The 21251-nt window shown below is 35.7% G+C and overlaps 2 protein-coding genes across 2 annotated transcripts; both read right to left on the minus strand.

The window, feature by feature from the left end:
• Positions 1–1827: 1827 nt before the first annotated feature.
• LOC124540263 (mRNA-capping enzyme-like) lies at positions 1828–3292 on the minus strand. Its single transcript, XM_047117732.1, has one exon. It carries the CDS (start codon positions 3290–3292, stop codon positions 2009–2011), a length of 1284 nt encoding a protein of 427 aa, XP_046973688.1. The 3' UTR covers positions 1828–2008.
• Positions 3293–5188: 1896 nt separating this feature from the next.
• Positions 5189–20556, minus strand: LOC124540183 (myrosinase 1-like). Its single transcript, XM_047117645.1, has 11 exons — positions 20455–20556; positions 14041–14144; positions 13559–13706; positions 10638–10804; positions 9334–9594; positions 8655–8743; positions 8431–8578; positions 7712–7875; positions 6854–7006; positions 6070–6158; positions 5189–5375 (listed from the first exon to the last, which is right to left on the minus strand). Exons 1-11 carry the CDS (start codon positions 20481–20483, stop codon positions 5237–5239), a joined length of 1491 nt encoding a protein of 496 aa, XP_046973601.1. The 5' UTR covers positions 20484–20556; the 3' UTR covers positions 5189–5236.
• Positions 20557–21251: the final 695 nt, after the last annotated feature.

Genomic DNA, 21251 nt, shown 5'->3' on the forward strand with positions numbered 1-21251 from the left:
CTGGTCGATGTAGTTTCGGGCAGCATTTTGTGCACATCGGCCCGAGGCTCATCAACGCCGCCGTCGCTCTCGAACGCCTCCTTCCGAATGTGGGGGGCCGGGATCGCCATGCCGGCGTCTGTACTCCGACGTAGTGAGATCGATGGCGCTGTACTCCGTGAATCGCCCCTACGTGTTGGAATCAGGGCGTCACGGTAGCATGCGTAAGCGATCCCGTGGCGCCCGCCGAAAGACGGAGAGGGTACTCTGATTTTTAGTAAACCCGGGGAGTCCCACACACCCCCCATTTTCCATCACGCGGGGGAAGCGCGTAAAGCGTTTTTCCAGCGAGAAAAAGAGGTAAAAAATGTCTTAAAATTCGTGCTGTTGTGGATTTTTGAACAATAAGGTGGTGCGGGTGAAACTATGAATTTTGTCGAGATGTCCGAAGGTGAAATTTAGCAGTCGGGATTAAACCGAACAATGCCTCCAAACAGTTTCCGTGAAATATTCGGTAGAAGATGCAGAGTGATCTAACATCTCTACGCAAAGCCAAAGGATCAAGCAGGTCGAAAAGGGCTTGACCGTCGATAATTCGAGCCGCTCTGCGTTGGATACGGACAAATGGAAGGAGCTGGTACTGGAGAGCACCCGCCCAGAGGTGTGAGCATTATTCCATGTGGGGTTCAATTTGCGCCTTGTATAGTTTTAGGCGATGGACTGGCGTGTAATACTGTCTTGGCTTACTGAGCACAACGAGCTTTTTTGATGCCAATTTGGCTTTGCGTGCCAATTTTTGGCTTTGCGTGCCAATTGACCGCGGAACTGAACGAGGCTCGAAATATCCACGCCAAGTATTCCGACACTAGCTGTGGTGGATCTTCTGAAATCGTGGAGATACGAGAAATGGTAATTTTTTAGCGGCTAACGCGCAAACTTACCTCTTTTGGGGTTGAAATGGATTGGTTTTAGCCGGGGGGTCCGAAACTACTAAATGAGCCTAAGGGCTACTAAGGGAGAGTACTTCCCCGCCATCGAATATTTTAATAGCAAAATAGTAATCATTTATATGGACTAAGTTTAGCTGGCCCCAGTTCGAGACTTTGTTTAAGGAAGACTTGATTTTAGACACAAGTTTGTTCCGGTTTTCTCCGACGTTTTCCCGAGAAATATTAGCCCGGCTGGTGTATGAGGTGCATACAGTACTGTCGTCTGCATAGCAGTGAATGTTACAGATTTGCAACAAGTCACTGATACGCAGAAGAAACCGAGTGGGTGATAGAACGCAGCCTTGTGCAACACCAGCATTAACGAATTTTAAATCAGAGCATGCACCATATATAACGACTTTAATGTTCCGATCTGCCAAAAAGCTGGTGATCCAATTGCATAATTTCCCGGGAAGCCCGTGGAAAGGGAGCTTCGAAAGTAGTGCTTTGTGCCATACGCTATCGAAGGCATTTTTAGGGATAGGACACACCAAAGTAGTCTTCCAGGAATTCGGCTGCTTTCGTAGTCGGCGACTATTTGGTAAAAAGCAGCGACTATCAGTTTTTTTATTATATATTATTGATATTCTCAATAAAATATAAATAGAATGTATCAGAAATTTTACAATCTGTGTTACATTTCAAAATGTAATGGTACTCTGTAAAAGGTGTATCCTCTTTAGTACCTAAAATTACTAACATGGCAATATGATATCAAAAATTAGTATCTCAATGAAATGTGAATAACGGTATGATTATTATTGCCTCTACTCTTTGCGTAAAATGATTCATTTTGTTTAGATTTATTGTCGTTTGATACGACCATATGGCTTAATTTTCTGAAGAAACCTTTGCATATATATATTTATTATTATTAGGTTATATTTGCTTAAACTTTCGTGAAGATAAACATTTCGTTTGTATTCTACACGAGACCTCAGCACTAAAATAACTTTGATTACACGCTACTGTGTAAATTAAACTTAGTCATTTCTTAAAACATTCAATTAAAATCCGTCATTTCCAATGAATCGTTACCTCTAGTAATACCGAGCGCGTTTCTTTTTGGGATCATTGAACACGCAGTGTGTGTCGATGTATTGCAGCAACTTCTCTTTCGTGACAGGCATCAATATACTTTTTACTACCGCCCTGGCTGTCTTTTCACCGTTGGGGAAGGACTTGTCGTTCCGTTCCCGCATGAACACCCACTTGTTGTTCTCGCACTTGCACTCGATGATCTTCCCGTCGAGGTGCCGTATCGCAGACGTGACGTTCATCTCGCCGAACAGCACGCCCCGCCCGACGTACAGCTGGCCCCTCAGAGTTGGTATCATTCCGGCTCTATCGTCTCTGACGATCTTGAGTTTAAAATCTATACTATTCATATCACTCGGCTTCCACTTGAGCACGCTCTGGCAGGTACCGGCGACATACGGGTCATCAGCCGGCTGAAATATCAGTCCGTCATGCTCGTGGGTGAGTGTCTTGATGAACTTATCCTCCAGCAATTGCTTCGTTATCGTAACGTCCCAGAAGTGTTTGAGGCCGACGCGGAACGGTTCGCTGTTCTTGTCTATCCTGCCGCTTTCGATTGCTCGTTCCCTTGGTTTTATGATTTCGTTGTCAATACATTTTAACCTAACAGTGTAGAAGGGCTCCTTGCCGACGTTTATGTTATCGAACCGTATGATGTCGTAGCAAAGGTATCGGACTTTTGCAACACCTTTCACAGTATCTACGACCATTTCACCGTCAAGTAACGTGTTCTTAAGTGGTTCATGTGTTTTGTTATGAAAGAAATGTAGATTGCTTGCTTTAAACACGCAGTTGTCTCTGTCTATTAAGTACACCTTATCTTCACCGTCGATTAACATCATATATCTAACGCCGTCAGCCTTCCATGAAACACAGTATGGTTTTTCCGACAGCTCCTTCATATTTTCCAAGTCCATAGACACAGGTTGTGACCCTGGAAATTCGTTATTCTTCCACTTGCAAAATGTTTTCGCCTTAAACTGGACAAGTTTAATTACTTCTGGATCCTGAACTAATGTTACACCATTCACTTTCGGTATAAATTCTTTATTTTTCAAATGTTTTTTATATGACTGCTTTGATCGATGTCCCTCATCATCATTCCCAGCCTCCTCTTCAACTACTTCCTCTTCATCATCTTCTTCTATACACCAGTCTGGCCTAGCAGGGGCTGTCATAGTATCTTCTATGTCATCATAGCGTCTAACCAATAAATACTTATGTTTTGTTTGTTTAATTAGCGCAAAATATTTTTTTGATAAAACGATAGCGATTAGTGAAAACATTTCGGGGGGGGTTTGAACCCCCAAAACCCCCGCCTGCCTACGGCCATGGTTCACACGCTGTTTTTACGGATGGACTACCGAATATACATGCACGGTCACGTGGGCGAAACCGCGCGTTAGTAAACTATAATCCTTGATTAATAAATGATATTCCCCAGCTTCCTGTTACATATTTCCGTCCCTTTCTTACGAAACCACTCTCACATATCGCAGATTTTTTTTAGGAAAGATATTAAACAGAAGATTATGAAGACTAATCATTTGTATCATGGTTTTGGTCCAAGGTCATTAATAACTTCATCTCAAGACGCATTTACGTCTTGAATGATCACAGTGGCGTGCAATTGGAGAGGTCTTTATCCAGCAGTGGACGAACATGGTCTGTTGATGTATGTATGCAGACTAAATGACAGAGTTCATTGACCCCTGTCTCTGAGTTCTTTAATCAAAATGCCCGTCAAGTTCGAGGCATTCATTATCATCAATAAACGATGTTACAAACGATTTTGAAATGTCGGTTTGTAATTTGACACAATGAATGGGCAAATTATATACTATACCGATCGTTATAAAAATTTTCTGTGCAGTTTTTTGTAAGTGAAAAAAAAAGTAAGTAAAGTAACACCCTGTACGTTTCCCACTGCTGAGATAAGGCCTCATTTTCCATTAACGAGAGCGTTTGGAACATATTCCGCCACGCTGTTCCAATGCATGTTGGTGGAATGCACATGTGGCAGAATTTCGATGAAATTAGACACATGCAGGTTTCCTCACGATGTTTTGCTTCACCGCCGAGCACGAGATGAATTATAATATATAATAATTTTTGTAAGTGAAACACTCCAAATCTCTTTTTATGAGTCCAACCTAGGCGGTTTGGTAAATGCGCCATCTCATATTATGTGATCAAAATTTGATATATTTTTTTATGGTATAGGTATTGGCGGACGAGCATATGGGCCACCTGATGGTAAGTGGTCACCATCACCCATAGACAATGACGCTTAAAGAAATATTAACTAATCATTACATCGTCAATGTGCCACCAACCTTGGGAACTAAGATGTTATGTCCCTTGTGCCTGTTACACTGGCTCACTCACCCTTCAAACCGGAACACAACAATACTGAGTACTGTTATTTGGCGGTAGAATAACTGATGAGTGGGTGGTACCTACCCAGATGGGCTTGCACAAAGCAACACGAAACAAGAAAACATTCAAGTCAAGTCAAAGCAATTTATTTTATAATAAGTATATCGACAGTGTGAAGGAAGGAAAGCTGAAGAGCTATTAATTGCAAGTTCCTGAAAAAAATGGCGTTTTATAGTTACATAGTTGGGAACTTCGGAAGTAAAATAGTGTCGTATTTTAAATAACAGTATAATAACATAGAATTATATAATGATCAATGTAGCAGAGCTATCAAAAATCATGTGGAAAATGTCAACCAGAGGTTATTTTATCTTATTTAATCCTTCGACATCTCAAATACAATTAAATCAATAACTTTGATAAATAAAATATATTACAAGCAAAAGAAACATTGCCTATATTTCATAAGGAATGAACTTATTTTAACGGATTCATTGATTAGCCCATTGCTGCTGTTAATTTTATAATTATTGATCGAGCTTCATTTTTTTACGATTTCACTGAATACTCATATAAGCTGAGAAATCTGGGGCGAAACCAATGGCTTCCAGTTATTTATTGCTCCTACATGGCATACTTCAAGAAGTCATTACCTTTTTTTAAAAATGATATTACATCGTCAGTGTAAAGGAAGGAAGACTAAAGAGTAAAACTTGTTGGTATGGAAATGAGGTTTAAATACTTTGGCGATTCAGTCTTTTTTCCTTTCTACTGTATTTCAGGTATTATTCAAATGAAAAAGCTTTTATTACTAAAAAGTATAAATATATTTTAATACAATTAAATTAAATCTAAAGTTCATCTGTCAATTTATTATCTACATCTATCGAGCGACTTTTAATAACGCTTGCGTAGTAGTGGGCGGAGGCCCGAGGTGTGCGCTTGCGGAGAGGGTCTTCGAAATCGATTTGGTATAACCCGAACTTGGATCTGAAATATATAATAATATAAATATTAATTTCTGTTATTTTATATAATAATATCTATAATATTAGTCGGTGGACTTATGCGTTAATACCTTGTAGTGAAATACATTTAAAAAAAAGAGCGCGCGATCTCACGTCACATACGTTTACTTTTTGGCGCGAAGTTTGAATGCTTCAGCCATACTTCCGAGACATTGAATTATCATTTATTTTGTTATTAATTTTGTAAAAGTCATTTTCATTTTGTTCGGTACTAATAATGTTTCACTAACATTCAATATATAATTATATTACATTTATTCTGCTCAGCAAAGATGGCCCAGTGGTTAGAACGCGTGCATCTTAACCGATGATTGCGGGTTCAAACCCAGGCAAGCACCGCTGATTCATGTGCTTAATTTGTTTTTATAATTCATCTCGTGCTCAGCGGTGAAAGAAAACATCGTGAGGAAACCTGCATGTGACAAATTTCATACAAATTCTGCCACATGTGTATTCCACCAACCCGCATTGGAACAGCGTGGTGGAATATGTTCCAAACCTTCCCCTTAAAGGGAGAGGAGGCCTTTAGCCCAGCAGTGGGAATTTACAGGCTGTTACTTTACTTTACTTTACATTTATTTGATCTGACTTTGAACAACTTTTAAGAAGCAGGTCTACTAAGAATGACAATAAGAGAAGTCGTTACAATAGCTTACCTGTAACCATCAGACCATTCGAAGTTGTCAATCAACGTCCAGGCTGTGTAGCCTGATACATTGACTCCATCTTCGATTGCAAGAAGAACCTAAAAAAACAAGTAAAACAAATTTAAAAAAAAAATGAAATACGAACCTTACAAATATATGTTTATTAAGATTACTAAACGATAACTAAGATTATTAAGCCTTACCATCAGGCTTTTTGTAAGTCCATCTTATCATTATATTTTATATTACAAAATCAAAAAGTATTGTTGTGTTCCGGTTTGATGGCTGAGTGAGAGTATCTTCAGACTCGAAATTATAATAATTATAATAATATGAGACAACATCACATACATTACTCTGATCCAAAGTAAGTAGCTAAAGCACTTGTTTTATGGAAATCAGAAGTAACGACGGTACCACAAACACCCAGACCCAAGGCAACATAGAAAACTAATGATAATCTACATTGACTTGGCCGGGAATCGAACCCGGGACCTCGGAGTGGCGTACCCATGAAAACCGGTGTACCCACCACTCAACCATGGAGGTCGTCATACGTCACTCAAAAGACATAACATTTTGGGCAACGTAAGGAATGGTTATTTTTTTCTGAGTGCTAATGTTTTTAGACTGATAATCACTTATCAGCAGATGTACCATTTGCCCATTCGCTTTCAGTTCACATTTTTACGTCAAATATAATCTTCAAAAAAAGTTTATTACATACATCCTTCATGGTCGAAAACTTCAGGATCTTTTTCGGTTAAAACTGAAAAAAAAATGTCTACATTACCTGTTCCAAATGTTCCTTATAATATTGTACTCGGTCTTGATCATCTACACCGCCGTCGTAACTTGCATAGCCATTCTCAGTGATGAGGATTTCAATGTCTCCGTACTGTTCCTTCAGCCAGGCCAGCTGACGACGGAGTCCTTCAGGGCATATCTGAAATAAGTAAGCAGTAAAAGAATAAAATTAATAATGATTACTTTTGTTATGTATATGATTCATCATCATAGGCCCCCCGAAGGCGCGACACTGACCCGATGATTATATGCGGACTATCCTTCTAAGGCTACCTCTGTTATATATATCATTTTGCGTTTAGTATTCAATTATACTATAAAAAAACAAAATGTTCTGTATTCAAGTAGACTTTTAAAAGCAAGATTCGTGAAGTTACACTGTTGAATAAAAAAAAAGATTCAACTGAGAAGAACTGGTGAGAAACTCAATAGTTACTCTTTTCCACCATTTTAATCATATATGTTAGTAAATAATATGATTCGTTTTATGCCCAGAGGATCGGAATTGCGATTCAATGGGGAAATGCTGCTAGCATTCTTGCCACCATTCCACGCGGTCAAGATTTATACTGTAACCAGTTTTAGTGCATATTTGGATATATCTGTATATATATAAGCATTTAATGTTATCAATTCTTATGTTACTAAATAAATGATAACAGAATCACTAATTCCATGCTTATTTTATATTGAGTAGTATGTATGACTTATTTGTCAATGTTTTTGATATGAGCTTTAAGTTTTTTAATAGGCAAAGTTAATAATATTAATCTTGCAAAACATAATTAAAACATAATATATGTACATAATTTCACTTTGCTTTAAAGTAGATGGGAATACGTACATAGAACCAGCTGGTGGCTGCGTGTTTCCATTCGGGTCTAACAGTAAGGTGAATGTCGAGATCTGATGCACCGGCAAATGGCCATGGACCTATGCGCTCCCCTTCCTTTGCTTTCTTCACGATCCTTGATGTGTAATAGTTGAAACCGTAGAAGTCGAATGTTCCTGATAACGGAAAAATATGTTTTATTAAATGTAGCAAAGATTAAAAAAAAAGGGATAAAAACTACATTATTTTTCTGACCGTAGTATTTCCTTAAAATCTATTAGTTTCTGAAGACCGTTATCTTTTAGTCACACATAAGTACTAATCTTAGAGGATTTTTTTTGTATTTTAGGCCGATGTTTGCCCAGTGATTATGGGACGACAGCTACACATAGAAAATCGTTTATGGTTTCATTTTGACGAGCTCGAGGAAAAAGTTACTGGCCGGTTAGAGAGTAGTACTATGGTTGTATCAGAAAAAAAAATGTAAACAAAGCTAAAGAAAAATGCTATCGACAAAGTCCAAGTCTTTTGAATAAATGCGAAGTTTCGCGGGACCCATTAGCAATTAAAAATAGACGAAATAGCAAAGGTTATAATTGCTGTGAGGATTTATCATCATTCCTCAACTTTGGGAACTAAGATGTTATATATCTGGCCTGTGGTTTTCCTATCTTACTTAAAAGCCATCAAGATTTTTAAAATAATGAATAAACTACAGCATTAATTCATACCTTTTACGAAATCTTTTTCTTCTTGAGTAAAAGGCGGTAATCTCGATTTTGACAAGCCTTCCTTCTTGCTCTTCTCTGCAATTATCTTTTCAATGACAGGCGGCCATCCTCCCTCTTTGGTGAATATGGGATGGGAAAACATACCCACCTGAAATGACATTCCATTAACTGTATTCATTGAATCTATTTTCAAAGAAACATGATAATAAGATACAAGTAATAACCATAAATTGTCTGGATATTTCCGTAATTTCCTCATCGCTTTCGGTTTCCGATTCAAGCCACAGTATCTGATTTGAAAGTGACACTTTGCCTGAAAAACATATAATAATTTATTATTATTCAATTTCAAATATTAAATTAAACTAACATTCAAAAATCATGATGGTTATTTCTACACGTGAATCCTAATCGATGGTTACGGTTTCCAAAAAAACCAAGCAAATTCAGTAGTACAGTATCTTTAATGGAACTTGTGCTCAGCGATGAAAAAAGATATCATCTGGAAATTGTCATCTAAAAAGTCAAGTTTTCTTACAACAGATCTTCTAATTTTCAAATTATTAAAATAATCTGAATTCTAAAATAAATTTTCTGCCTCATTAGGCAGTGTCTCGGACTAATATTCCTAACTTGAGAAGTATTTGAAAAAATTCAATAATAGATCGGAGTCGGGATGGTAAAAGAGTGTCCGTGCGTATAGGACATAAAATATGATCCTGTATCTGGAATAGTATCGGTTGTGTAGAATTTACCGTCCCATCAGATTCTGTGAGTGAGGAAGACTATCTTGAAAAGAATTGTCGTCGAAATTGATTAGTAGAACAGCACCTCCGTTACCATATTCAAATAAAACTATTTTTAAAGCTTATATTACATTAAATATATACACAGTCTTATTACCTTTGTATTTAGGTCTGAACTCTTCATCATATATTCTCCAAGCCTTCGCATGGGCGATCATAGCGTGCTTATTACAGAGGTAGTTTCCGACTCCAACACTAAGAATTCCTGGTGCGTGTAAAGCGGTGTTGTAGACGATTTCGCAGAAGATTAACGGTTCGTTCAGGGTTATCCAAGTCTTGACACGATCGCCGAAGAGCGAGAAGACGACGCGTGCGTAGTCCGCAAACCAATCAGATACGAGAGGATTTGCCCAGCCACCTGAATTGATACAAGAATGTAAGGTCACAAGTAGTTATGCTCATAGCAAAGTATGAAAGAACTTAAACAGACGAGGTGATCCGCTGTCTCAGGAGCAGTACGTTTTAACCGAGAATGCTCAGTTGTAGCACGCGTGCATCTTCATTGTTATTATCATAATAATAGCATGATATAAAACAAAGTCGCTTACCGCTGTTTAAAACATACTTAGATCTTTAAAATTACGCAACATCACAGTAACTACTGAGTTTCTTACCGGTTCTTCTCGGTAGAATCTACTTTCCGAACCGGTGGTAGCTTTACTTAATTGTTAAATGACGATTCAAAAGTGCTTGTAAAAGTCCTCTTGAATAAAGTATTTTTTGATTTTGCAACATATTTTGATGCGGTTTTTTTTTAATAGATATGATTCGAGAGGAAGGTTTTTAATATAGGAAAAACATAGTAAAAAGGCACTTATAATTTTAGAAGATTCTAATGGCATGTCGTAGATAAAAAAACATCTGTAGTATATTTAGTATCAGCATTACCCGTTCGATGCGGGGACGGGTCGCTAGTAACTGATAATTGAGGATTAAGTCTCTAGAAACGATACTGAATGTGCTTAATTTGTGTTTTTAATTCTCCTCGAGAGCTGAGATGGCCCAGGGGTTAGAACGCATGCATTTTAACCGATGATTTCGTGCTCAAACCCAGGCACACACCACTATATATATATGTGCTTAATTTGTGTTTATAATTCATCTCGTGCTCGCCAGTGGCGGATAACTTCGTGAGGGAACCTGCATGTGTCTAATTTCATTGAAATTGGAAATTTTAACACGCATTGGAATAGCGTGGTGGAATATGTTCCATACCCTCTTCTTAATGGGAGAGGAGGCCTTAGTTCAGCAGTGGGAAATTTACAGGCTGTTATTTTACTTTAATTTTTCCTCGATGTATAATAAATCTTGAGACAAACAGATTGTGTAGAATGAATATTTGTCAAATGTTTATATAGCATTCTGTACTACAAATATGTTCTAATGATGCTCTTGAAATACCTAAGTCCTGCAATGATTGCGGCAAGTCCCAATGATAAAGCGTTACAACGGGTTCGATGCCCTTTTCGAGCAAACCGTCAATCAGGTCATTGTAGAATTTCTTTCCGTCTTCGCTGACGGTGTTCGGGAAACCGGATGGCATTAACCTCGTCCATGCAATTGAAAACCTGAAAATTAGAAAAGTTTATTAATTATAAGAAAATTACATATTGATTTATTTTAGCCTCTTTAATCAATCCACTAAGCATCTCTCGAGGAGCAGAGATGGCCCAGTGAGCAGAGATGGCCCAGTGGTTAGAACGCGTGCATCTTAACCGATGATTGCGGGTTCAAACCCAGGCAAGCACCGCTGATTCATGTACTTAATTTGTCTTTATAATTCATCTCGTACTCAGCTTTGAAGGAAAACATCGTGAGGAAGCCTGCATGTGACAAATTTCATAGAAATTCTGCCACATGTGTATTCCACCAACCCGCATTGGAACAGCGTGGTGGAATATGTTCCAAACCTTCTCCTTAAAGGGAGAGGAGGCCTTTAGCCCAGCAGTGAGAATTCACAGGCTGTAGTTGTATTCCATCTCTCTTTATCCTGATACACAATGTGTCTAACCCACTTCCACTTCAGTTTCTTGCAGTGGGTTAAAGAATGAATAACTTTTGTCATTTCTATTATATTATGGCTGTGTCTATTATAAGTAATAATAATCATTAAAAGCCATCGAAGGGTTCTTATAAGTATATTTAAATAGTCATTTTTGTAAGTTTCATTTGGGTGTAAAATAATTTATTTTTAATCAGACTACTAATTGTTTTGAATCTAATGATATTCTAATAAGCATATATGTTATATCCATACTAAACAACAGAAAAAAGTGTGCCGCGCCGGGGACCGTTTATTTAGTTTATTTTTACATTTCGTTAAAAGTAAAAATCGGTAAAAAAGAAAAAGCGGTAACTAGATGTTTTAATTACGCAAAACGTATTACTACGTAATTATGCCGTATTACAACGTATTATTACGTAAAACAACTAAAGGCAAACGTCCCAATTAGGACGTTTTCTAGTCTTCACTTTTTGCGCGTTAATAATATATTTTTTTACTACAACATCATTGTTTGAATCGTTAATTTTTAAGGTTAATTTTAAAGACAAGCGATTTTTTAGAAACGATAAAAATATAAGATGTATATTTTTATCGTTTCTATAAAAAAGTGTTGGAAATTAAAGTTAATTATTTATTATTATAATTACACGATAATGTAACGGAGCTTGATAATAAATTTAATTTTACTCGAAATATTCTATCACCGATGACTTTTCGTTTTCGCGTAACAAGTCACTAGAGTTATCAGAACAGTTCAAATGGTTATTATAAGGCTGAAGTGAATATATTATATACTACTTATCGCTCGTGGCTTTGCATGCAATATAGAGATTGATCGGTTTTGGTACTGAGATTCAATATATCTTGTACCTGTTGTTTCATATATCTATACATATAATAAAATTGGAGTGTCTGTTTGTAATATTAAAATAGCCCTTTTTTACTCAATGAATATATATGTATACACGGTACATATACCAAAATAATTTTTTTTACAATTTTCGTTTATCTGTCTGTGTGCTTATTCCGGCTAATCTCTGGAACGGCTGGACTTATTTTGACGGGAGTTTAAATGGCAGATAACTGATAAATAAGGAGCAACTTAGGCTACAATATTTTTTTTTTTGATTAATTCAAACGCGTCCAAGATCGCGGGCACAGCTAGTGATACATAAAATATTGGTGACGTTTGAACGGTTACAGTAATATTGACAACTATTTTGTGGACACGCCTTAAGTTGCTTAGTCATTCTATGTTCGTTGTCTTCACGGAAATCAGTGTATTGATAATCATGACGAATTTTTGGGTCTTTGAAACGATGACTTAACTTGTGCATAATACGATTACGAAACATCCGAATCTATGAGACTTAAAGGTATTTTTCTTATCTCTAATCGACTTCAAAGAAAGTTTCCTTATTTTTTTATGGTATAGCTTGACGTACGAGCATATGAGCCACCTGATAGTAAATAGTCACCATTACCCATAGACAATGACGCAGTAAGAAATATTAACTATTCCTTAAATCGTCAATGCGCCACCAACTTTGGGAACTAAGATATTATGTCCCTTGTGCCTGTAGTTACACTGTCTCACTCATCCTTCAAACCGGAACACAACAATACTGAGTACTGTTGTTTGTTACTCCTTATTTAGAGGATTACGTATTCAGATTTCAATCTAGATCATTTTTTTATAACCTTCTTCCTCGCACATTTATTTAAATATGGTGTAATTTTGGAATGAACAATCTTGGTGGTAGGGCTTTGTGCAAGCCCGCCTGGGTAGGTACCAACCACTCATCAGATATTCTACCGCTAAACAACAGTACGCAATATTCTTGTGTTCCGGTTTGAAGGGTGATTGAGCCAGTGTAACTATAGGCACAAGGGACATAGCATCTTAGTTCCCAAGGTTAGTGGCACATTGACGTTGTAAAGAATAGTTAATATTTCTTACAGCGTCATTCACTAAGGGTGATGGTGACCCATATGCTCGTCCGCTAACATATACCATAAAAAAAAACTATAAAGCAAATTCGATGATTTTGCCTTATTTAGAGGATTACGTACCTATTTAGATTTCAGTCTAGATCATTTTTTTATAATCTACTTCCTCGCACATTTATTTAAATATGGTGTAATTTTGGAATGAAGTTCTTTTACGCACCTTGTATTGAAGTGTCCTGTCGTGCCCCGTCTTTGTTTAACTTATTATTTTACGATATGCGAGAAAGAGATAAAATGGATTTATGATGTTCTGACGATATCCGACTTTAGATTAGTTTGGATATATCGGGCACATGCCTCTACTAACCTATAGAAATCCAACCCAAGGTCGCTTGCGATTTCAACATCTTTCTTCCACTGGTTATAGCTGTCACATGCGACGTCCCCAGAAGACATATCTTTGATCTTCTCAGGGTGTCTCCGTACATAGCTGTCCCAGATGCTTGGTGATTTATCTGAAATCAAAAGGTCTTATATACAACAACAACAACAACAACAGCCTGTAAATTCCCACTGCTGGACTAAAGGCCTCCTCTTCCTTTGAGGAGAAGGTTTGGAACATATTCCACCACGCTGTTCCAATGCGGTGGAATACACATGTGGCAGAATTTCTCGTTCGAATTTCTCGGCAGAAATTCTGCCACAAGTGTATTCCACCAGGCTGTTCTTGTTGTTGTTAAACATAGCGATAAAATTTTGAAGTCACTGTTTGGTGGTAGAATAGGGTGACAGGACTTAATATCTTAGTCGTTCTATCAGTTTTAAGTATCTACTGTCACTATCACTCACCACTTATATTCCAGGCCCCCTCGACTTGGTAAGCAGCCGTTGCTGTACCGAATTTGAAATTAGGTGGGAAGTCTCGACCACCCACCACCGCACCCACCACAAAACTGAAACAAGTTATGACGTCAATTATTAAATTTTAATTGATATATGTGTAGCGGACATTTCTTGTATATATAATGAAAAATATATGTTTTATTAAAGACAAATCTCTCACATATAATGTAGTTATTTATACAATATTTCATTGTTTATTTGAAATCGATTTGAGTGTAAAAAATATATTAATATACATATTACATATGTTGTATCTCAGTGAAACATTTAAAAGCAAAATTTTACTTCGTTTTATCTTTATTGCTAATTAACTCAAATAATTATATTATACTTGTGATAAAAAAATAAAGCTGATTCACGACTGTGTGTTTACACGGATGAAACTAAAGTTGTGCGGTAATTTAAATGTAATGAAGTTTTTCTAAAGTTATAGACTCGAAAATATTTTGAGAGCAAAATAGTACTACATATTATATAATATTTATCATAAGCAACTATCATGGTATGGGCATGTAATGCGGACTGCGGAGGAATGAGGAACACATTGTGAGGAAGGCTTTGAGCATGGATGTGGATGGATATAGAGGTAGAGGACGACCAAGGAAACGACGGATGGATTGTGTGAAAGACGATATGGTTAGAAAGAATGTTACTTGTGAGATGACGTCTGACAGAGAAGTATGGAAGGAGAAGACATGCTGAGCCGACCCCAAATAAAATTGGGATAGGGGCAGGAGAATGAATGAATTATCATAAGCAATGGTGGATGGATTGTGTGGTTGCAAAGAATGTTATTTGTGAGATGATGTCAGATAGGGAAATATGGAAGAAGATAAGGGCAGGAGGATAATGATATATATAACGTACAAAAGTAACATGAGGTAAACGAACTGATAAAAATAAATATGTAATCATTTTAAATTATTATTCAGCGGTATGTTTATAAGCCTACTTGAAACGTACTAACATTGTAAAATGATAAATATTATATAAATATACACTCATATATATTACTTATTTTTATTACACAGTCTATATATGTATAGTATGTCAATATGTTGCACTAATTTTGAAAGATATGTGCGAACGGAGATTGGTATCTTTCCTGGTACTGTTTTTTATTTATTAATTATTGTTTTTTTTTTTATTAAAAATTGAATACAACTTGACTTTGTATTTTTTAAATGTTGAAAAAGGTAACTACTGCTCTTGCCGGTTCTTCTCGGTATAATCTACTTTCCGAACCGGTGGTAGCTTCACTTAATTGTTAAATGACGATTCAAAAGTGCTTGTAAACGCCTACTTGAATAACGTTTATTTTGATTTTAATTTTGATTTAACAGATTTAGCAGGCTGTTACTTTACTACTTTTACTACTTTAACATAGTTTATATTTCCTACAGCGCCAATATCCATGGGCACTACCCACCAGTTGGTCTATTTGCGCGTATGCCTAACAATATTAGATATATATAATATATGTTTTCCAAAGTATTGTTGATTGTTTATTAATATTCTTGACTATGATAAAATTTATTGTTCATAAATATTATATCACACTATCTTATCTCTTAAACAGCACAGTAAATAGTTAAATCCCCATAAATAAATGCCAGACCACCAAGCTTGTACGCCATTTGAGATAATTTATTTTAATTTTGATAAAAAATTAATAAAAATATGTTCTCTAATATATCTTGCTTTTAACCTGACTTTTGATATTTTTATACGTTTTAAGTGTATTTTTAAACTACACACGGTACCGTACATCATCATAAATAAATTTATTTATATTAAAAATAATGTAATTAATCTAATTATTCGTTAAGTGCTGTGAGTCCATCACTGATTAATCACAAAATCTCAGGAAGTATAACACCAGTAAAAATGTAATTTGGCATGTATGCAAGTATAGGGTGTAGACCGCTATTAACGGATGCTAAAAAACTCTACCCCTAAGGGGATAAAACGGGGGTTGGAAGTAAGTAGGTGGTAAAGTAAAAAGTAAAGTACCAGCCTGTAAATTTGCCACTGCTGGAATAAAGCCTCCTCTTCCATTAAGCAGAGGGTTTGGAACATATTCCACCACGCTGTTCCAATGCGGGTTGGTGGAACACATATGTGGCAGAATTTCGGTGAAATTAGACACTTGCGGGTTTTCTCACGATGTTTTCCTTCACCGCCGAGCACGAGATGAATTATAGACACAAATTAAGCACATATATATAGTGGTGCTTGCCTGGGCATGGGTGCACTGGGCCATCTCAGCTCTCATAAGTAGGTGGTAGCGGGGTCGTATTCAGTTTTTAGGTATATATTAGTAAAAAGTATTAAAACTATTTTATCCATATCTCATTGAGTTTGATAATATTTGATTGGGATTAAGACGCCATTAGGCTTATATTTGAGTACGGTCTTTAGAAACTATATTTATATATAAAGTGATAGAACTCCTTAGACTGAGAGGAGTCTAAGGTGATTTTTTTTGTACATCTCAAATTATCTTTAGTAGTTTTTAAGATACTATGGTAAAGAGAACGTTTTTAGACAATGGTGTACGCATAAATAATAAAATACCGGGAAATATAATCAATTTATCACGTACGTTACCATTAAGACTAAATTAATAAATAAATCTTATTATTAATTAAAAGAGTTATCTTAAGAAAAAAAACGCCTGACTTTAGCCTCGGGTTCCATCACAGGACATTAATTATTTTAAATAATAGCATTGCAAATCTGTTTATTTGAAAAGTGTTAAATAGGAAATACAATTTACCGTGACTTACTTACTATACAAAAATAACTCAGTTTATAGGTGATTGGGGGCAATTCAACTAGTTTATAATGATAACGATACATTCCAAATTCTATCCGATTCTACATCGATATAATTCTACAAAATTTTCGTAGGAATAACATAAAAAAACAGCTTAAGGACAACGATTAAGTAATTGCATTCTATTAGTAGAATTGCCCAGCTTACATAATAGCTCGTTAGCTGACATTCGACCACTACGCGATAACTTTCAGGTCAAAATATTATATGTAATAGTATTAATGTTTATCAAAATTAATAACATATTAATTTTATATGTTTCCCCAAACGAAATAATCGAGGTAAAACAGACGTTTAATTATACTGTGTGAACTAGTACTTTATTATATTATACACATAGGGGATAGGGGTTTATGTAAGGTTGAAATAATCACCCGCATATAAATGATGAGTCAAGATGGCCCAGTGGTTAGAACACGTGCATTTTAACCGATGATTTCGGGTTCAAACCCAGGCAAGCACCACTATATATATGTGCTTAATTTGTCTTTATAATTCATCCCGTGCTCAGCGTTGCAGGAAAACAATCGTGGGGAAACCTGCATGTGTGTAATTTCATTGAAATTCTGCCACATGTGCATTCCACCAACCTGCATTGGAACAGCGTGGTGGAATATGTTCCAAGCCCTCTCCTTAATGGGAGAGGAGGCCATTAGACCAGCAGTGGGAAATTTACAGGCTGTTACTTTACTTTACTTTCATTCTTATAAATAAATATGGTCAGAAAATTTTTTATTCAAAGTTGGTCACATACTTAGACGACTTATATGGGCTCATATAACATTTTGATCTATCCCTGCCCCTTACTTTATATTTTAAACAATATTAACAAAAAACTAGAAGTAGGTACATCGAGATTACACTTGTATATTTGACGCCGATTGTTTTCAAACAAATTAATAACTCGCTTCCCGCCGTATTCGATAAGATCTTTGAAACTACGCTACGATTTTAATGCGGTTTATTGATGTGAAATCAATAATGTGTTTATTGATTTCACATCAATAAACCGTGTAATACCGAATAAGTGATTCAAGAACTTTCCTTTTCATATTTTCGTGTGCTCAGCATGAGCGATAGTCTGCTTTACCGATCGAGAATGACATATTGCGTCGCAATGATTTGACGTTTAGATTCAAAAGGCACTAAGAGTTTAAGACTTGATAAAGGAATGAATTTGAAAACTGACGAAGGTTTCTTACTCTGACTGTTCGTTAATATAGAAAAGAAAAACCGAGATTTTCAAATTTCCTGGTCGGAAAAAACTAGCTTTAAAAAATAAATAAACTTATGATGTTAGTTCTTCAAACTAAAAGGTGTGTATTTTTTGTATTCGCGTTAAGTCGGGACAAGCTACTTTACTTACTTACATATAAGTGTATATACATTAAGATTAAAATACATTTTAACTTAAGATTTAAATACAGTAAGTATGCATTGAGATTAATTCCGATATATTTTTATGTTATTTTTTCCTTAGTAATTTACTTACTACTAAATTACAGATATATTGTAATCCATCCAATATTTTCCTTTGCTAAGATCAGAATACAATTAAAATAAGAGATCAGCATGAATTATTTATTACCACTGTGATCACCGAACATACAAAATGGCGCTGCAAGAAATATTAACCACTCCTTACATCGCCAATGAACCACCAACTAGTAACTAGCTACTTATAGCCAAACCTAACCACAATACTGGGTACTGCTGTGGATAAAGTATCTGATGAGTGTGTGGCACAAATACGTACCTTCACAAAGCCGACTCGATAAATCATAAGCTAACTACTTTAAATCGCAATATTATCACTACACTTATATTCCAGTTAAAATAACTACGTTATATCTATTCTATGATCTTGGTGGTAGGGCTTTGTGCAAGCCCGTCTGGGTAGGTACCACCCACTAATCAGTTATTCTACCCCCAAATAACAGTACTCAGTATGGTTGTGTTCCGGTTTGAAGGGTGAGTGAGCCAGTGTAACTTCAGGCACAAGGGACATAACATCTTAGTTCCCAAGGTAGTGGTGCATTGACGATGACTGCCGAGCATTACAAACTCAAATTAATAATGAAAATTCAGTGATGCCTGGTTTTGAAATCAACTCATTGGTAAAGATGTACGCTTTCTTCCCATGTCATATCTTGAAACTAAAGCTAGCTTCGTACAAAAATGTCATCAAATACGGTTCAGTCTGTCCGTGAAAATAAAAGACATTTTTTGTCAGGTTACATTATCGAACTTTTCATACGAACCCTTAACTTATTTTAAAATATTCTAACGCATATGTTTATCAGCGAAAATGTAGAATTTTATTGAACAACATGATCATATAATACTTAAATAATTTTAAACTTTGATAATAATGTTTTAATCTTTATATATATATTTACAGCAACGCAAATAACCTAAGCCTGCCAGCACGTTTTCGCGATATAGAATTGATGACATTAAAGTTATTTTTCTTTACTGATGTATCTTTTTTTTATTTTAATATCAAAAAAATATAAACATAAAGTTTACGAAAAATCGGTTCATGTATAAACATGTATATTCGTATATAAAACTGTTTAATAGGTACATTTTTATATTTTAGCGCATAGATGCAATATTAGATGGAGCTATGCAATATTGTATATTGTTAGTTACTAATTTATGATATGCTTAGTTTATTAGTTAATTGTTGTTACATGTTGTCTGCTACAAATATGGCTTATTAATAAAACATATGACACATAGAAGATGCTGTGCATTTCGCATATGATTTTAGTATAAAATATGACTAGCGGAGCGGTCTTGGTTCTTGATTGGAATAAAATTACTTTATTCAATATATCATATATCTTATTGATTGCTAAATTAAACACAACCACCGGTTCGGAAAAGTAAATATGTAGTAATAGTAAACCAGTACAGCGATTCTGTAAGAAACACGAAACTCACGGCAGAATACGAACGTTGAACGTCATAATGCTGTAAGTGATATTAACTGTATTATAAAGAGATAAGTATCAAAATTGCATATTACCGTAAGTCGGTTGTCAAAATTTCACGAGTGATAGATAATATTAATTCGCACAGAATCGTGCGGCAGACCTTAGAAGAACTGGCGAAAGATTTTGTCAATTTGTGATAGTATACACATGTTCAGTATTAGCCAGGATGCGATCGTTTCATTCCAAATGTGCTATATTTTTTTGTAATATAAAACATGCATATAATAATTTATTTGAAAAATATATATTAAATAAATGCAAGTTACTTGTAAATGGGTAAATATTTACGATCCTATATTCTTCTTAAGTTGTTTTTAGTTTTTTTCACCTTTATAAAAAAATAAACCATCAATGTTTTTTAATATATATTAACTGGCATTTGACGAGATATACGTTACAACAAATTTTAAATTTAGAATGTTGAGACACAAAAAAAAACATTCACAGAGTACACATATTATAATGAAATTAAAAAAAAAACACGTAAACTACTAAAATCGGTAATTCAAAAACACTTACCATATGACAACTGTCTGTAACCAACACATATCGAATACTGACAAGCTCGCTCTGAATCTGCTCTGATTATAGCGCTGTCTTCATTATCTATAGCAAGCTATTTATAATATTTAGTACATTAGCATCCTTATAGGTAAAAATTTAAACTCAGCTAATCCAATCTTGATAAAGCCTTGTTCACGCTGAAGAAAGAAAGTAGCCGATACGATGAGAATCTATCATTTTTTTTATTTTGTATGACAAACGCGTCCATAGTACTATGTCAAAATTACATATCCAATTCGCTTCTTACCTTGGCAACTAAGATCCTATGCCTGTAGTAATACTGGCTCACTTACCCTTTAAATCGGAACACAACAACTATACTAAAATATTACACGCACCCACCGAGTAAATTTAATTAAATGATATTTTTATAAGTCCTCATCATGATTAGCCGGTATTATTCCACCGGACGTAGGCCTCCCCCAATGAGCCCGATCTTCAAACCTTCTCATCCATGTTCTACCCGCCACCTTCCGTACATATATGTATTCATATCGTTTGATTTTAAGTTACATAGTATTTTATGTATTTATATCTTTTTTGCTATTGGTTGGCGGACGAGCATATGGGTCACCTATTGTTAATGGTCACCATCACCCATAAATAGGGTTGCCAGGTCCTCAGACGCAAAAGCCGGACAGACCTGCGAGTTTGTCCTGACATTTGGGTAAAAAATCCGGACATCTTGTTTTTTTTGTCCATTTTTTTTATAAAAAGTGTAAAACTATTTTTTTTTGTCCTAACATTCGGTC

This window comes from Vanessa cardui, chromosome 24 (assembly GCF_905220365.1).
Source record: "Vanessa cardui chromosome 24, ilVanCard2.1, whole genome shotgun sequence".
Lineage (NCBI taxonomy): Eukaryota > Metazoa > Arthropoda > Insecta > Lepidoptera > Nymphalidae > Vanessa > Vanessa cardui.

Bases quoted from the DNA above. Each gene is read 5' to 3' on its own strand.
- LOC124540183 (XM_047117645.1), bottom strand. From the start codon at position 20,483: ATGTGTTGGTTACAGACAGTTGTCATATG. The intron at 7,876-8,430 runs GTATGAATTAAT...TTCCGTTATCAG, and splicing joins AGAAAAAGATTTCGTAAAAG to GAACATTCGACTTCTACGGT. The intron at 5,376-6,069 runs GTAAGCTATTGT...TATATATTTCAG, and splicing joins GAATGGTCTGATGGTTACAG to ATCCAAGTTCGGGTTATACC.
- LOC124540263 (XM_047117732.1), bottom strand. From the start codon at position 3,292: ATGTTTTCACTAATCGCTATCGTTTTATCAAAAAAATATTTTGCGCTA.